This window comes from Mesoplodon bidens (assembly GCF_964165515.1).
Source record: "Mesoplodon bidens genome assembly, chromosome: 5".
In the NCBI taxonomy this organism is placed as follows: Eukaryota; Metazoa; Chordata; class Mammalia; order Artiodactyla; family Ziphiidae; genus Mesoplodon; species Mesoplodon bidens.
The window spans coordinates 101,476,652-101,491,968 of NC_138161.1; the positions used below are offsets into that span (position 1 = coordinate 101,476,652).

At 40.9% G+C, this 15,317-nt stretch overlaps 1 protein-coding gene across 3 annotated transcripts in view; it reads right to left on the bottom strand.

Moving 5' to 3' along the window:
- The window catches only part of IGF2BP2 (insulin like growth factor 2 mRNA binding protein 2), a 159,432-nt gene that overhangs the window by 40,112 nt on the left and 104,003 nt on the right, over positions 1-15,317 (bottom strand). For all 3 annotated transcript variants that reach the window (XM_081236066.1, XM_081236065.1, XM_081236067.1), the window contains 2 exons: positions 4,116-4,164; positions 3,077-3,128 (listed from right to left, as the gene is read on the bottom strand). In XM_081236066.1, coding sequence (XP_081092192.1) covers positions 3,077-3,128; positions 4,116-4,164 — 101 coding nt within the window. The remainder of the gene's footprint in view (positions 1-3,076; positions 3,129-4,115; positions 4,165-15,317) is intronic.

Here is a 15,317-nt window from a genome sequence, read left to right on the forward strand (position 1 = left end):
TGTGAGTTGGTTTATCTTGATTCATAATTGCTTGCCTCTTCTTCCAAAGTCAGACATTAAAAATGAATTCAGGGCTTCCCTGGTGGCGCAGTGGTTGAGAGTCCGCCTGCCAATGCAGGGGACGCGGATTCGTGCCCCGGTCTGGGAAGATCCCACATGCCGTGGAGCGGCTGGGCCCGTGAGCCATGGCTGCTGAGCCTGCGCGTCTGGAGCCTGTGCTCCGCAACGGGAGAGACCACAACAGTGAGGGGCCTGCGTACCGTAAAACAAAACAAAAACAAAAACAAAAACAAACAAAAAAAGAATTCAAACAGCAAGACAAACTTTCTCAATCTAAGTCAGTAAACTTAAACCAAAAATACTGGTTTCCCCAAAACCAGTAAACATAACTAAATCAAATCCTCCCCCACTAAAACATTTAAGCTATTGGGAGACTTGGAATTAACAACATTAAGGTGGGGATAATTCAAGAAAACCACAATAGAGGTGCCTTTCAAAATAATAATAAAACCCTATAGTGCAGGGATCCTTAATCTTTTTTTTTTTTTTTTTTTTTTTTTTTGCAGTACGTGGGCCTCTCACTGTTGTGGCCTCTCCCATTGTGGAGCACAGGCTCCGGACGCACAGGCCCAGCGGCCATGGCTCATGGGCCCAGCTGCTCTGCGTCATGTGGGATCTTCCCGGACCGGGGCATGAACCCGTGTCCCCTGCATCAGCAGGCGGACTCTCAACCACTGCACCACCAGGGAAGCCCTTTAATCTTTTTTTTTTTAAATTAATTAATTAATTATTTATTTGGCTGTGCTGGGTCTTAGTTGTGGCATGCAGGATCTCAGCTGTTGCATGCAGGCTCTTTGTTGAGGCATGGGGGATCTAGTTCCATGACCACAGATCAAACTCGGGCCCCCTGCGTTGGGAGCCTGGAGTCTTATCCACTGGACCACCAGGGAAGTCCTGGGATTCTTAATCTTGAATCCATGTTAGAGCTTCAGGAACTCTTTACTCACCCTCCCCACTTCCCTGCAAATATTCAAATTTGTGGGTACGTGGATTTTTCTGGCTTATAATTTCCATATGATTCTCAAGAAGGTTAAAGATCACTGTTATCCAATAACTTCAAAGTAGCTGCAGCCCTTACCTGGAGGGGAGGCATAATCCTCAGGAAGGAATGCCACTGAGATTTACGTGTCACCAGTGCTGAGCCCAGCCCTTGCCTTGGCCTGGGGCTGTTCGTTTTGCTCTCTAATACACAGAGAGGTCCTCATAGTGCAAAATAGGGAATGTGCAGCCCACAACCATCCTCTTTCAGTGCTGACACACTGAATGCTACGAGGCCTCATATCTGCACTTTGTAGTGCTACAGATGAGGTTGAAGACTCCAAAACGGGAGAAGGGCTGGCTTTGAACCTCCTGAATAAAGCTATCCACTAGAAGTCTCAGATTCTCAGATTTTGTTCTACTCCTTAGTCATATTCTTTGTTCTTGAAAGACGTCTGTCTTCAGGAAATCAGACCTGTGATTCTGGGAAAAACTGAGCTCCATTCAAATACTTTATTTCATTGGACATGAAAGCTCTCCTTAAAATCCTACTGAAAATGTTTTCCTGCTGAATCAGGAATCACCTATGAAACAGAACAAAACAACAGCCCAGCACTTCTATCCCGTAGTTGTGAGGCAGCTAGAAACTGGGTGCTCTCAGGGCACAGGTGCCATTGGAGCTGTGAACTGCCCCCAGGGACCTGGAGTATTTCTTCCTTGCATGGCATTGTCCTAAGTTTATAACATGGTCTTAGTTAGTAACTTTTACAGGTTCATGTCTGGAAGGTCATCCTGCCTACTAAATCCATTCCTTATTAGAATGTCTTCTTTTCCATTTGAGGGGAATAACAAGAACTGAGGAAACAGAATCCTTGTAAATCATGTCTTCCTTCTGAGCTCTTTCCCTTCACCTTTGGGCATGGGCAGTCAGCAGTATGAAATTGACTAATAATATTTTTAATATTCAGGAGTGGAGAGCATCTGAATAACTACTGCTTTAAAACTATTATATTAATTATACTGGCAGATAAAACAGACTGCATATGAGAAAATGGATTCTCTGTGATTTTTCCTAAGTGAACTTTAACGATTATGTATGACTCCATTGTCTGTAAATATTTATTCAGGTTCTCTCTGGCTGCCCCAGCTATTCAGTGATATAGGAAGGGTAAATTCATTCTCCCCAATATACACATGTGGAAACTGAGCCAGTAAGGTTAAGTGACTTTTACAAGGGCTCACAGTCAGTAAGTGACTGAATTCATAGTCTGCTTTCTAGGTCAATGCAAAAATAATCTTTATCATGTTACTGCCTGTCCTATCAGGAGCTTAGAATCTACTTTTCAGGGACTCTTAAATAGCTACACAAGATATCAGCTGAGGTACCCTTTTTTTTTCTTTAAAAATCATAGCACTTCATGTTTTAGAAGACAAAAATAAGGGCGACAGGAAAAAGAATATGTGTTTTCTGGGGATTTACAGCATTGTTCCTAAGACAGAGGCTCTCAAATGAGTACACCCAAAAATCACTTGGGGGAGCTTGTTGAACGTACAGATTCATGACTTCTTCCCCCATAGAGTCTTAATTTGTAGGTCTGTCTATGGTGAGCCCTAGGAATCTGCATTTTTCCCAAGCACTCCAGGCGATTCTGGGGTAGGAGTCCTACACCTTGAGAAACACTCAGTCCAAGATATTAGGGATATGTTATTCTTAACCAGGAAGAGGAAAAAGCTGTAATAATGTAAATCCAGTTACTTCCAAGTGAATTAAGCTTCCCCCACCCTGACAGCATTTGTCCAGTGCCTGAGTACATTACGGAGTGTAAGAAAAATAGCCTGAAAACCATTCTTTGAAAAAATCGATATAGACAGATGGATATAGATATCTCTCACAAACAGATATACAAACATACACTCTAGGAAGCTTGCTTCAAAGGAATTTGAACTTATTATTTGTCCGTGGATTTGACCCGACCTATAAGAAATAACAGGTAATATCCCTCTCAAAATTCAATAGGTTAATTTCGTCACTTATTACCTTGTTCGACATTCTCCACTGTCCCATACTGAGCCAAAAGTCCATCCAACACCTGAAAAAGAAGCTTTGCTGTCAGAATTTCAGGTCTTCCATAAAAGCAGCTAGAACTGAATAAATGCACAGGACTTTCATTTGCTTATTGGCTCTCAAGTAATCTGTTCACTGAGGAAACAGAGCAGAGCTTCAGAGCCTTAGTAATTGTTAACAATCACGTTCATCATGATGGTTGGAACACACTTGCTGCTTTTGAAATGAGAAGCAGAATAATGTACAAAGATCACTTCTCCTGCCTGGAAGATTTAACCTTCTTCCTTCACCTTTCCTTTAGGGATCTCCTTATTTTACAAAGTAATGAGATATGTATATGTTCAAAATTTTCCACAATGAAAATTTTTTTTCCTAAAGGAATAAAAACATTAGACAAAACATTCTGTTTCCTTTAAGGCTATTTTGATTTTGTTTGGGTTGGGGAACATGGGGCAGTATGTTTTTCAATAATGCAGTAAAGCCACTCCTCATATTCTATCTTATTTTATTTCAAGGTAACAATCTTGTAAGAAGTTCTACAACTCCGAAAATATGTCTTAACTGTTATTCATAGCAACTAATTCAAAATAAACAAAAAACTTGCTCAAACTAACAAAGAACCCTCTATTCTTATGGGTTTTTCATTTATTTTATTTTTCCCCAAATCGTAATTTAGAAAGGTAAAAATCTTTTATAAAATCATGGGATAAAAATCACAAGCAAGGTATGTATTTTGTTTCACAGTTTGTCTGTTGATGCTTGGTTTCTGAGAAGACAGAACATAAGGGATCAAAGTGCACATCCTGCATGACGAAAGGGACAAATCTGACCCCAAACTCAGGGCAGATCATGCACATTAGGGGCACTGAAGAAGGGAAAGTCTGAGGACCTCTAATTCTTAAATGTGAAAGGGAACTATAAAAAAGGGAGAAAATCCCTTATTAACCCATTAAAAAATAAGATGAGGCAAGAGAGCAGGAAGATAATAAATATAGAAATGACATTGGCCTACCTCCCACTGCAGGTGAGGAGGGATGTTTCGAATCTGAATTTTCCTGCTCCTGTAAAAGATAAAAGCACAGACACAACAAACAGGCTTAAGACCACAGTTTGAGTTTACTTTCTCACTATGTTCACCAAGACACCAGCAAGGGATTTTGATTGTGAATCAAGAACATCTTGTTTTAAGCCATTCGGCAATTTCTCCCTTTATGTCTGTTAGTATTTGCTTTATATATTTAGGTGCTTCTATACTGGGAGCCTAAATGTTAATGAGTGCAGTATCCTCTTCTTCTATTGATCCCTTTATCATTATATAACGCCCTACTTGTATAGCACAGAGAATTACACCCAACATCTTGTAATAAGCTATAATGGAATACACTCTGCAATAAAAAAGACACACACACACAAAAAACTGAATGACTATGCTGTACACCTGAAACTAACGTACTATTGTAAATCAATTATACTGCAATTAAAAAATTAAAAGAAGACAAAAAAAGAGCAGCTTGTTTTAAAACTTTCAATTAGGGACTTCCCTGGTGGTACAGTGGTTAAGAATCCGCCTGCCAATGTAGGGGACACGGGTTCGATCCCTGGTCCGGGAAGATCCCACATGCTGTGAAGCAACTAAGTCCATGCACCACAGCTACTGAGCCTGTGCGCCACGACTACTGAGCCTGTGTGCTGCAACTACTGAAGCTCGTGCTCAGCCTAGAGCCCGTGCTCCACAACAAGAGAAGCCACTGCAATGAGAAGCCTGCGCACCACAATGAAGAGTAGCCCCCACTCGCCGCAAATAGAGAAAGCCCGCGCACAGCAATGAAGACCCAATGCAGCCTAATAATAATAATAACAAATAAATAAATAAAATAAAACAAGCTGTTTTAAATAAATAAATAAATAAATAAAACCTTCAATTACTTTGAGGAAAAAAATAGAGAACAAACCCAAGAAATTTGAACAAGCTAAAGAAACAGCTTAGTTAGATGCAAATCTGCCTTTTCAATTTCCTACCAAAATAGAATTTAAATTGCCACGCATGTTCTAATTATAGAATTATTCCCTTCCTCCTCAAGATACATGGTCCTGCAAGTGACCCTACCCCAAAAGGTACCTAGGCTCAAACATGAGAGGTGGAATACGTACACAGCAGGCTTAAAGAGGATCTTACCTAACAATGCAGAACTTCCTTTTAAAAAATTATTTTTATTTCTAATAGGTAATACAGTCCTAATTCAATAATCAGGACACTTTAAAGAGGTATTCCATGAAAAGTCTTACTCGTTGCTTGTGTAACCTTCAGTTCCTTTATGCAAATACTAGTAAATACAAATATACAATCCTATTTTCACCTTTTCTTACAGAAATATTTGCATATTCTGCACACTCACTGAACCTTGTTTTTTTCACCTAACAGTAATGTCCTGAAGATTTTTCTACACTGGTAGATAGAGAACATCCTCATTCTATTTTACACTACTTGGATGTACCAAATATCCATCCCCTATTGATGGATATTTGGGCCTTCTCCTGCCTTTTTATTCAGAAGATTTTTCTTTTTTCCCAAGACATCTGATAACTTTGAGTGATTTAGATCATTTCTTATTTTTACTTAAGGGTTAAAATTAGATAGAAAGAAGAATAGAAATACGAAGATAAGAATTTTTCTATCTTTGGAGAATATGTTAGATCCCAGAAAGAAAACACAAATCAACATTTAAATATTAGAAGAGGTCATTTCAATGGAAGGGCTTGGCACTGAAATCCCATAAATATCGCCTTTGGGGGTTGCAAGAGAAGAGATGTGGTGGCCAAAGTGCAGTCCCATTACTTTTCCTTTCCTTCTTGTGTAAGAGGTATCAAATAGTTGCTATATGCAGCCACACATTTCTCCATGGCTTTAATCTGGGCAATAGCCACAGAAAGAAATGTTACAATTCATGCAGAGAGGAAAAAGGAGAGAGACAGAGAGAGAAGTACACAGACAGGGGAAACAACAAACAAATAATAAAGGAACTGAGGGGCTCCTGTTTCCTCTGATCTTTTTTTTTTTTAAATTAAGGGGGACCATCCCTCTGTTCTAGATCCCATATACTACTTCTGTCTTGTTTTATTTTTTTTTTAAAATGAGAACGTATTCATGCTTTACCAGAGCTGCCTAAATGACTATACAAGCCATTCTGTAGAACCTCTAATCTTGTGTCAGGATAGGAAGGAGAAAAAAGAACCAGGAACTAATTTCTGCTTCTGTGCTATGAAGGCTCATTCCTGACACTGCCTTTGGCAAGAGTTCATAATAAAACTGCTGACACCATCCCATACAGTGGCTACATGGAATGCTCCACAAAGGGTGTCACAAGCCTAACTATTTATAGAAAAGGCATCATAATTTACAAGAAAATTGAATATTTCTAAAGAAAAATATTTTTGTTATCTCCAAGTATAAATAAACATTGACTACAACTGCTAAGCAAGAATTTATTGATAGAAATCCTATGGGAAGAAATTTCTGCTAAGATTTCACTAAGATTTGAATAGAGAAAGATACTGTTGCATTGTTATGACAAAGAATGCAAATAATCTAAATATCCACAAGTAGGGAGATGAATAAGTAAATCATAGTAGAGCCACAATACTGAACATTATACAGCTGTTAAAAAGAATGAAGTAGGGGCTTCCCTGGTGGTGCAGTGGTTGAGAGTCCGCCTGCCGATGCAGGGGACACGGGTTCGTACCCCAGTCCGGGAAGGTCCCACATGCTGCGGAGCGGCTGGGCCCGTGAGCCATGGCTGCTCAGCCTGCGCGTCCGGAGCCTGTGCTCCGCAACGGGAGAGGCCACAACAGTGAGAGGCCCGTGTACCGCAAAAAAAAAAAAAAAAAAAAAAAAAGAATGAAGTAGACATGTATCCACGGTCATAGGACACTGTTCAAGGCATAATGTTATAAGATGAGCGCTAATTACAGATTAGGTTTGATCTGTTTTTTAAGAGCACAAAACAAAAGTATATGTCATTAAGTGTGTATATATGTAAATGCACAGAAAAAGGTAGCTACAAACATTTGGTTGGTAAAACAGGACATGTACTTTTTATTTTAGCTGCTTCTGTCTTGCTTGCTTTTTTAAAAAAATGACATGTTCATGTCTTACTTACTTTAAAAAATTAACACTTAAAACTCCTACTAGGGCTGCTTTCATGAATCGAAAAGATTCATTTCTTTAAAGTATCCTGGAACCTGCTTTTAAAAAAAAGAGAAAAACCCTCTTATTTTCTCCATAATTATCAACAGGTTAGGTATCCTTCTTGAAATCTTATTTAACAAAGTATTAATTTATTTGGCAAACCCCTTTGTTCACAGTGTGTAAACAATCAAACTCTGCCCAGTCCAGATGATCCCAAATCCTAACTGAATGGGTCTAAAACAATGATGCTTCCCTGTAATATCTGGTGTGAGGACTGCACATCAGGCAATCAATTGAGTAACTGGAACGTTCGTTAAGCAGGGTTCTCTAAAAAGCTAGTGTGTCGCATCTCTAATTTTAGACCAGGATGGAAAGGAAGAAAAAGAACCCAGAAACAAAAAGGGGAAATGGAGATCACTGGAGTTCAGTCAGGTCATCTGGGAGAACATCCTGACAGACTGTCTTTCAGGATCAGGAGTGACCAGGATCTTTGAGATCCGCTAACTTCCATGGCATCGTCTGGACACTGTGCCTGCTTGTCAGGGCACCCAGGATGCCCAACCCCTTTTTCCCTGGGAGGGATGTCTGTGTGCTCTGCAAAACCCAGCTCACACCTGCAGACAATTCCAGGGCATCTCCAAAAAACAGTTGTTTCTATGCACTCTTAAGTTTTTATAACAGCTCCCTCTTTGCTATAATTACTTATCTGCTGGCGCTGGTCCTCTCCTCACTGGATTGGAAATTTCCTCAAGGACAGGCTTCTTGTTTACTAGTCTCCCGTCCAGCAAGAGGCCAAGCGCATAGCAGAAAAGGAGAACATGGAACTCTGGGGTCTGGGAAAAGCACTGCTATTGCTGGCTGTTGTCTGTTTATGATGTGGACCTTCTGGACCCTACCTGGGAGGGCACAGGCTGTCCTTTTCTCCTTTGCCAGGTAGTAAAGGGGAGAGGGAAGGCTTTTTCCCCCTCTTTCCTTTAGAGAAGAAACCCAGTGCTCAGCTCAGTCTCAAACAACAAATGTGGATCTTTCTCCCTTTGAAATCCATAAAAGTGTGCCCTGTTTGCAAATAAGCCCAACTTACACAATAACTTAGGAAAGTGATTGGTTTTAAGAAAATAGTGCTTTGTTCCTTAAAAAAAAAAAAAGAATAACCTCACCGTTCCTTTAGTTTAGAAAGGAAATCAAGCTTCTCTAAAAATACATAATTGACATTTCTCATCCTCTCCACCCAGAACCATTACAGCCAGCTCCTAGCTGGCCTGCCGTCTGTCTTACTTTCCCCTCCTTTCCCATCCTTCCCACACTTAGTGACTTTCTAAAACACAAATATGACGGTTGTTTCTGCCTTCTTTGAATGACTCCCTGTCACCACATCCAAATTCCCATTCATGACCCTGTTACTGTCCCGTTCCCCATCTCTTTATCTTTAAACCCTCTTGCCCCAGCAACTGCTCTAAACTTTGGGCTCTTACCCTTCCATCCAAAATAATTTGTCACACCTGTAGTTTATATGCGTGCCAGGTCTGAGCCCTCAACATGCTCAGTCCACCTTAAAAACAAGAGTAAACAAAGGCAGTAAGGAACATGATTTTGATTTAAAAAAAAAATTTAACTGAAAACAGAATAAGACCTGCAGTCAAGCTATTAATATAGACACACAGGCTCTCTCCCCAAGGCTCTGGGATTCAGGAACTCAGAATTTCCCACTTTCATATTCAAGTAAGTGTGTTCAGTGGAAAAGAGCAAGTAGCTCAGTCTCTACACATCCAGGAAAAGAATAATATAGCCCAACAGCTATTCTGCTTGGCTGAGGAACTGGCCACTCTGATGGATTCTATATTCTGGTTAATTGCTGACAACAGTATACACACGTGGACTATCAAACCTGAACTACAAACGAAAAACACTTAACCACAGCTCACCGAAGGCTCTTCAACGTGTAAGTGCCTCAGGGTACTTTTCATGAATATGTTACTATCTTTGTACTGTAGGTGCCCAGAGGAAGTGGAAAGCTCTGAGTGAATTTCAGATAAAACTAGATGTCCACTGTTATGAATTTCAAGGACCTGGCACAAGTTATTTTGTATGGTAGAATCGGTGGCTTAAAGTATCTGGGCAATCAGCTGGGAAAGTAAAATCATATTTAATTGTCAAGGAATCTCTGATTTTGAAGAACCACTCCACATCTCTGTGTGTGTGTGTGTGTGTGTGTGTGTGTGTGTGTGAAACACCTGTTTGCTTGTGAGGTGGATAATGCCATAGCTTTTAGGCATACGGTCAATTAACCACAAGTCTGAACTCTAGCCCAGGCACTGACCATGCTGGGGGCCTGAGTAGGGAAGACTTAACATATATTGTGGACACCCACCTCATAGGATCTCAGATTCCATTTGAAAATTAGGCAAGCTAAGGATCAGAAGATCTCCGGGAAAACTGGGCACGAGAAGCAACAGAGGAAGCAAAAGGATCCTATAAGAGAGTCCTTTGGGGTTCAATGAGAGATCCTACCCAACTAGGTCCCATCTGTTTCCATAGCAATTTTGAGCTCCATCAGATGACACTGTGGTTTTAATCTTGCAAGGAAATCAAAGCACCATGGAAGGTGCATTATCTAGAGGCAGGTGTGCTAACCGACTCCAAGGGCAGTGGCAGAGCCAAGGCTGAAACCACCAGAGCTCTTGGCCGCACCCCCCCTCTAGTGCTATAATCAGATTCCCCTGCATCCCATGTCCTCATTAGTAAGTGTTTGAGGTACTTTCTCTCCTTCCCATTCCTCATTAGTTCTAAAAGTTCCCCTTAAAACTTCTGGACATTCTGTACAAGGGACATCCTGTGCTAAACTGAACTAGGACCTAGGGCTAGCAACGAATCAGGGAAGCAAATGAATCACCAGTGATAGCCTCCGCCAATCTTCTATCCAGCACTCAGCTGCCTTTTACAGTAATCCCCTCCCCTACCCGCCTCTCATTCTTTCTCTCCTTTCTCTCACACACATACACACAGAGGGCACAGGGCATGACTTAAAAAAAAAAAAAAATCAATGAAACTAACTGTTGTCACTTTGTTACAAAATTATTAAGAACAACTGCATCTGCCGCTATGGAATCTAAAATAAATGTAACAGTTACTAGAAAACCAAATGCTTTCCACATAAAAACCGTTGAAAAGTGAAAAAGAGGTTTGGGGTTTTTTTTTAGGGAGAAAAACATGTGATCAGAGTAAAGTCCTTGTGAATATTAGCAGTGTTATGGGCCAAATCATATAAGGATTAAATCAGATATTATTGTGGTGGCCTGTTGCGAAGGGTTTGAGCCAGGAGAACTGTAGTTATGAACCCAGTAAATTCCCTTGCTCTATAAACTCAGGGCCACAAAGCCATAAACCCCCAAGTGGCCTGAACACACTCATGCTTCATGAGAATTCAGAGACAGGATCTCTTGAAAGTCTACTGCTTGAATATCACAGAAAGGAAATCAGTGAATATGATAAAGCAATAGTCTGAGACTTTATAACTTACTTATTTACGTCCGAGCCCCTCTCAAAGAGGCCTTGACTTTTTAAGAGGTTGCCAACACAATTCCAGACTTCCCTCTTGAGGAAAACATCAGGAATTCTTAATTGTTCTTGAAAGAGGTAGAAGGAGAAAAGTAATTAGATAATGATGAGATGTTCATGAGAAGACAGGTCAGGCTGCTCCACCTGGGCAAGATGGTGAAGGAGTTTCCCTAGTGGGTCAGGTACAATGAGTACAATTTGCATTAAATGACCATTGAGTTTCATTCCAACTGCAGGATTCTACAAACCCTTTAGAAAGGTTAAAATCATCTCCTGTTAAAAGGAATCAGTATGCTTGACTGTAGGTTGAAACCACCACACACTGTTCTAGTGAAGTAGGTAATCACATTCCTCAGATATTCAATATTTTAGCTCTTTAAAAAGGAAGTCAATATCTAAAATTTCTCTTTTTTGATTCCTATTCAGTTTTTAGTGAAGGGGGCTCCTTTTACTGAAGTAGTGGTAAATAGAAATATCTGAACTGAAGGAACACTAAAAAATCTAAATAATTATTCAGGGAAAATATTTTTCTTTGTCAAACACATCTTCAGTACTTTAAAATAAAGCAAAAAACAAAAACAAAAACAAAAAAAAACCTGACGTAGGAAAACCGTGACCAGTCTTACCAAGGTTTGTGTACAATTTCCTACAGATAACACCATCTTTTCCATCTACCATACTACTTGTTAACTCATTTTGTGACAACAGAGAGAATGAAATACAGTTTTAACTCTAGCTTTACCCGAATTTCTCCATGGGCTTCATTGAACACTATTTCTTTCTCATCCTTCAAGTTATTTTATTTGATGAGTTTATTAATGTTTCAGAGAGATACCCAACATGTTCGTCACACTGTTTTTAGCAGGAAGCTTTCCCCAAACCACCACTATCATTTACATTAATGGGTGCTAAGCATCCCATTTAAGCCTTACCACTCCCCTATGAAGTAAGGATTGTTATCCTCACTTTCGGATAAGTAAACTGAGGTACTGATGAATCCCCTGTCCAGTCTCACAGCTGGGAGCAATATTTTTGACCGTGGTCTACAAGTTTAAATCTTTGCTCTTAAAATGTCACTCGAATTGTCAAGTCACCAATGACAAAATTTACATTTCATGTATATACTTCAGTTCAATGAATTTTGGACAAGATGTACCACCTCAGGCAAATGCTAGGAAAATGAGTCTTAGGAACAGGTTTCCAGGTTTTCCCTCTCACTGTCAACCTCACTGTAGACTCTGACCAAAAACATCTCTCCCAGGAAGGGTTATTTTCGAAATTTCACTATAGTGGTTCACCCTTTGCTCCTCAGAAGATTTATTTAATATAAATGCCCTTCAGAGAGGGCAATAAAGGTATTAATTAGTGAACTCCTTCACAGGGTCAGCTGACTCCTGGTTGACAGCTCTCCTGGCCCAGGACTGGGAGCTGTGCCTGCCTGAAAGCCTAGTAAGCCTTTGCTCATCATCACTGGCCCCAGTCAGCACTGTGCTGAATCTCATGGGGCAGGAGAGAGTTTGAGAACCCTCCCCAAAATATGGATTGCTGAATGGAGAAGGGTGGGGTGAATCCCAGACAGGAGACAAAGTTCTCAGAAGGAGAGGACATTCAAGTGTGCCTGAGTACAAACAGGCATCTGGATTCAGGAGGGTGGGATCTTGAGAGGTAAGGTTGAGTCTTTGTGAGTGAAAGATCTCAAAGTCAGCTTCCAGCTTTTCAAGATCTGAATCATGTAAGAACTGAAAGCATTTTATTGTGCTGTGACGAAGATGCCACTTAACAAAACCAAACTGTGCTTCTCTTCTTTTTTTAAAAATTTATTTATTTATTTTTGGCTGCGTTGGGTCTTCGTTGCTGCGCGCAGGCTTTCTCTAGTTGCAGCGAGTGGGGGCTACTCTTCATTGTGGTGCGCGGGCTTCTCATTGCGGTGGCTTCTCTTGATGCAGAGCATGGGCTCTAGGCGCATGGGCTTCAGTAGTTGTGGCACTCGGGCTCAGTAGTTGTGGCTCACGGGCTCTAGAGCGCAGGCTCAGTAGTTGTGGTGCACGGGCTTAGTTGCTCCGCGGCATGTGGGATCTTCCCAGACCAGGGCTCAAACCCGTGTCCCCTGCATTGGCAGGCGGATTCTTAACCACTGAGCCACCAGGGAAGCCACAAACTGTTTCTAATGAAGTGATTAGTGACCCTTATAAGGCCCTCAATTCATTATCTGTAATTATGACTAACCAGGGTAAAAACAAATACTTACACATCATATTTTGAGCCCTGATAAAAACATACATAAACTTGATGCAACATAAGTTACAACTTGAGTATATAAATGTTTTACTTGTGTGGTGCAGGGTAAATACAAAACCATCTTTATAAAGGAAAATGAAGCCACATGCCTAGTCACCAACAACTGTGCCATCCTTTCAGGATCTCTCCAATTCACTTTCAAATAATTGTTTTCTCGAGTTCTCCAAACAGCACTCAACTCTGTCCTTTTCCTTTTTTTTTTTTACTTGTGCCTTTTTCATTTCTTCCCTCCTCAGCTCAAGTAGCATCTGGAACAGAGCAGGTGCTCAGCAATCAGCAAATTCACCAGGAGCATGTGTTGCTGACAGCTGGCTTCTTTTTCCTGGCACACTCCACCCCATATTCTGTGTTCCAACTATAAGAAGAACACGTGATTAGTGAAGACACTGACTGGTCTTCAACCAAGCCAATTTCTTTCACTCCACTCTATGCTTATCAGCTCAAGGCAACAGGCTGTTGACTGGAAAATGCAGGGGAAGACATTTCCCGACACAGTAGCCACTGCAAACCCTTCCTGTGATTGGATGTAGTGACTCATGTGGAGGTGCTGTTTCTTCCCTGAAGACAACAAGTACAATGGCATGCCCTGACATACTGAAGAAACAGTTTCACAATTAACAAAAATTCAAGCCAGAAGCTGTGAGTCCTCAATGTCTGGGAATGAGTGATAAACCAATAGCCATTTTACTTCTGAAAAGAAGGAACTACTCCCAGCAGTTATGAAAGACTTTGATCTTATTCATTATAGTCAGGATGATTAAGAAAAATTAAGTTCATCTCTAATATAGCTCTAAATCCCAAGTAAGCAGAGAAAGGGAGGAGGGGGTCCTCCCTCGTAAAAGAACTCCTTTCCCATGCTATGTACATCAAATAGCATTCACCATCTCACACAGAAGGAACATCTCACCCACACTGAAGGTTAGGTAGTATGAACAATCCGAACTACCCATACCCAAATGTTCTGACTGGAGGTTAAATACTGGACATTTTAGGGCTTCCCTGGTGGCGCAGTGGTTGAGAGTTCACCTGCCGATGCAGGGGACGCGGGTTCATGCCCTGGTCAGGGAGGATCCCACATGCCGTGGAGCGGCTGGGCCCATGAGCCATGGCTGCTGAGCCTGCGCGTCCGGAGCCTGTGCTCTGCAACGGGAGAGGCCACAGCAGTGAGAGGCCCACGTACCACCAAACAAAAACAAAAACAAAAACAAAAAAACTGGACATTTTATCTCACTTGGGGAAATAAGATGATTTCTAAGATTAAAACAAAAGCTTTTCCAAATTCATTTAACAGATGTTCACTAAGCACCTGTTACTAGCCACACACTTGTTTTAGGTTCTGGGGTATAGTAGTGAACAAAACAAAAATGTCCTCATGCTGCTTATATTCTAGGGAGTAAACAAACAGAAAAGACAACACTGACCTCAGCAACCCTAGAACTCTCTAATTAATTTCAATAAAACATGTACTTTACATGTTTAATGCAACATGTACACTTCAATAAAGAATGTACTTTAGAGTTGGTCCCTTGAATCAATTATATCCTCAAGGAAAAAGGCTATTCCTGCATTTTCTTAGTCATATTTTTAGGTTTTAGCTAGACATGAACCCAATGTCCTTTAACACCTGTTTCTGCACAGTATCCTTAAACTGTAATTGCAGGTAGTAAAGAGCATCACACAAGTCCTTGTTTCCAACCACCGTGGGGAAGTTAAAGCTGAGGCAGGCATTTCTGTGTGTAACAGCAGTGGAACACCTGCACCGCCACAAAGGGGAAGCTTTCCTTCCCACCCGGGTCTGCCCCTTAGCACTTAACCCGCTGAGATTTCCTCTGCTACACAAAGGGGAGCTCTGGAGAAAATAAGAGGACCAGAGGAAAAGTTATTTCTCAAAATTGGGAGAGGAGTCAGAAAAAACTTCTCACACAACACCAGTAAAAAAATAAAATCACAGCATGCAAAGAAAAACAAATCAGTGAATGTCTTCGATATCTCATAAAGTGCTGATGTAAAAAGAAAGAAAAATCATTAGCTCTTAGAGCTAATGTTACATGATTTGAATACAGTGAGACTTTTTAAAACCTAGAATTGCCAACTTTTTTTTTTTGAGCCATGCCACGCACACGCAGCTTGTGGGATCTTAGTTCCCAGACCAGGGATTGAACCGGGGCCCTCAGC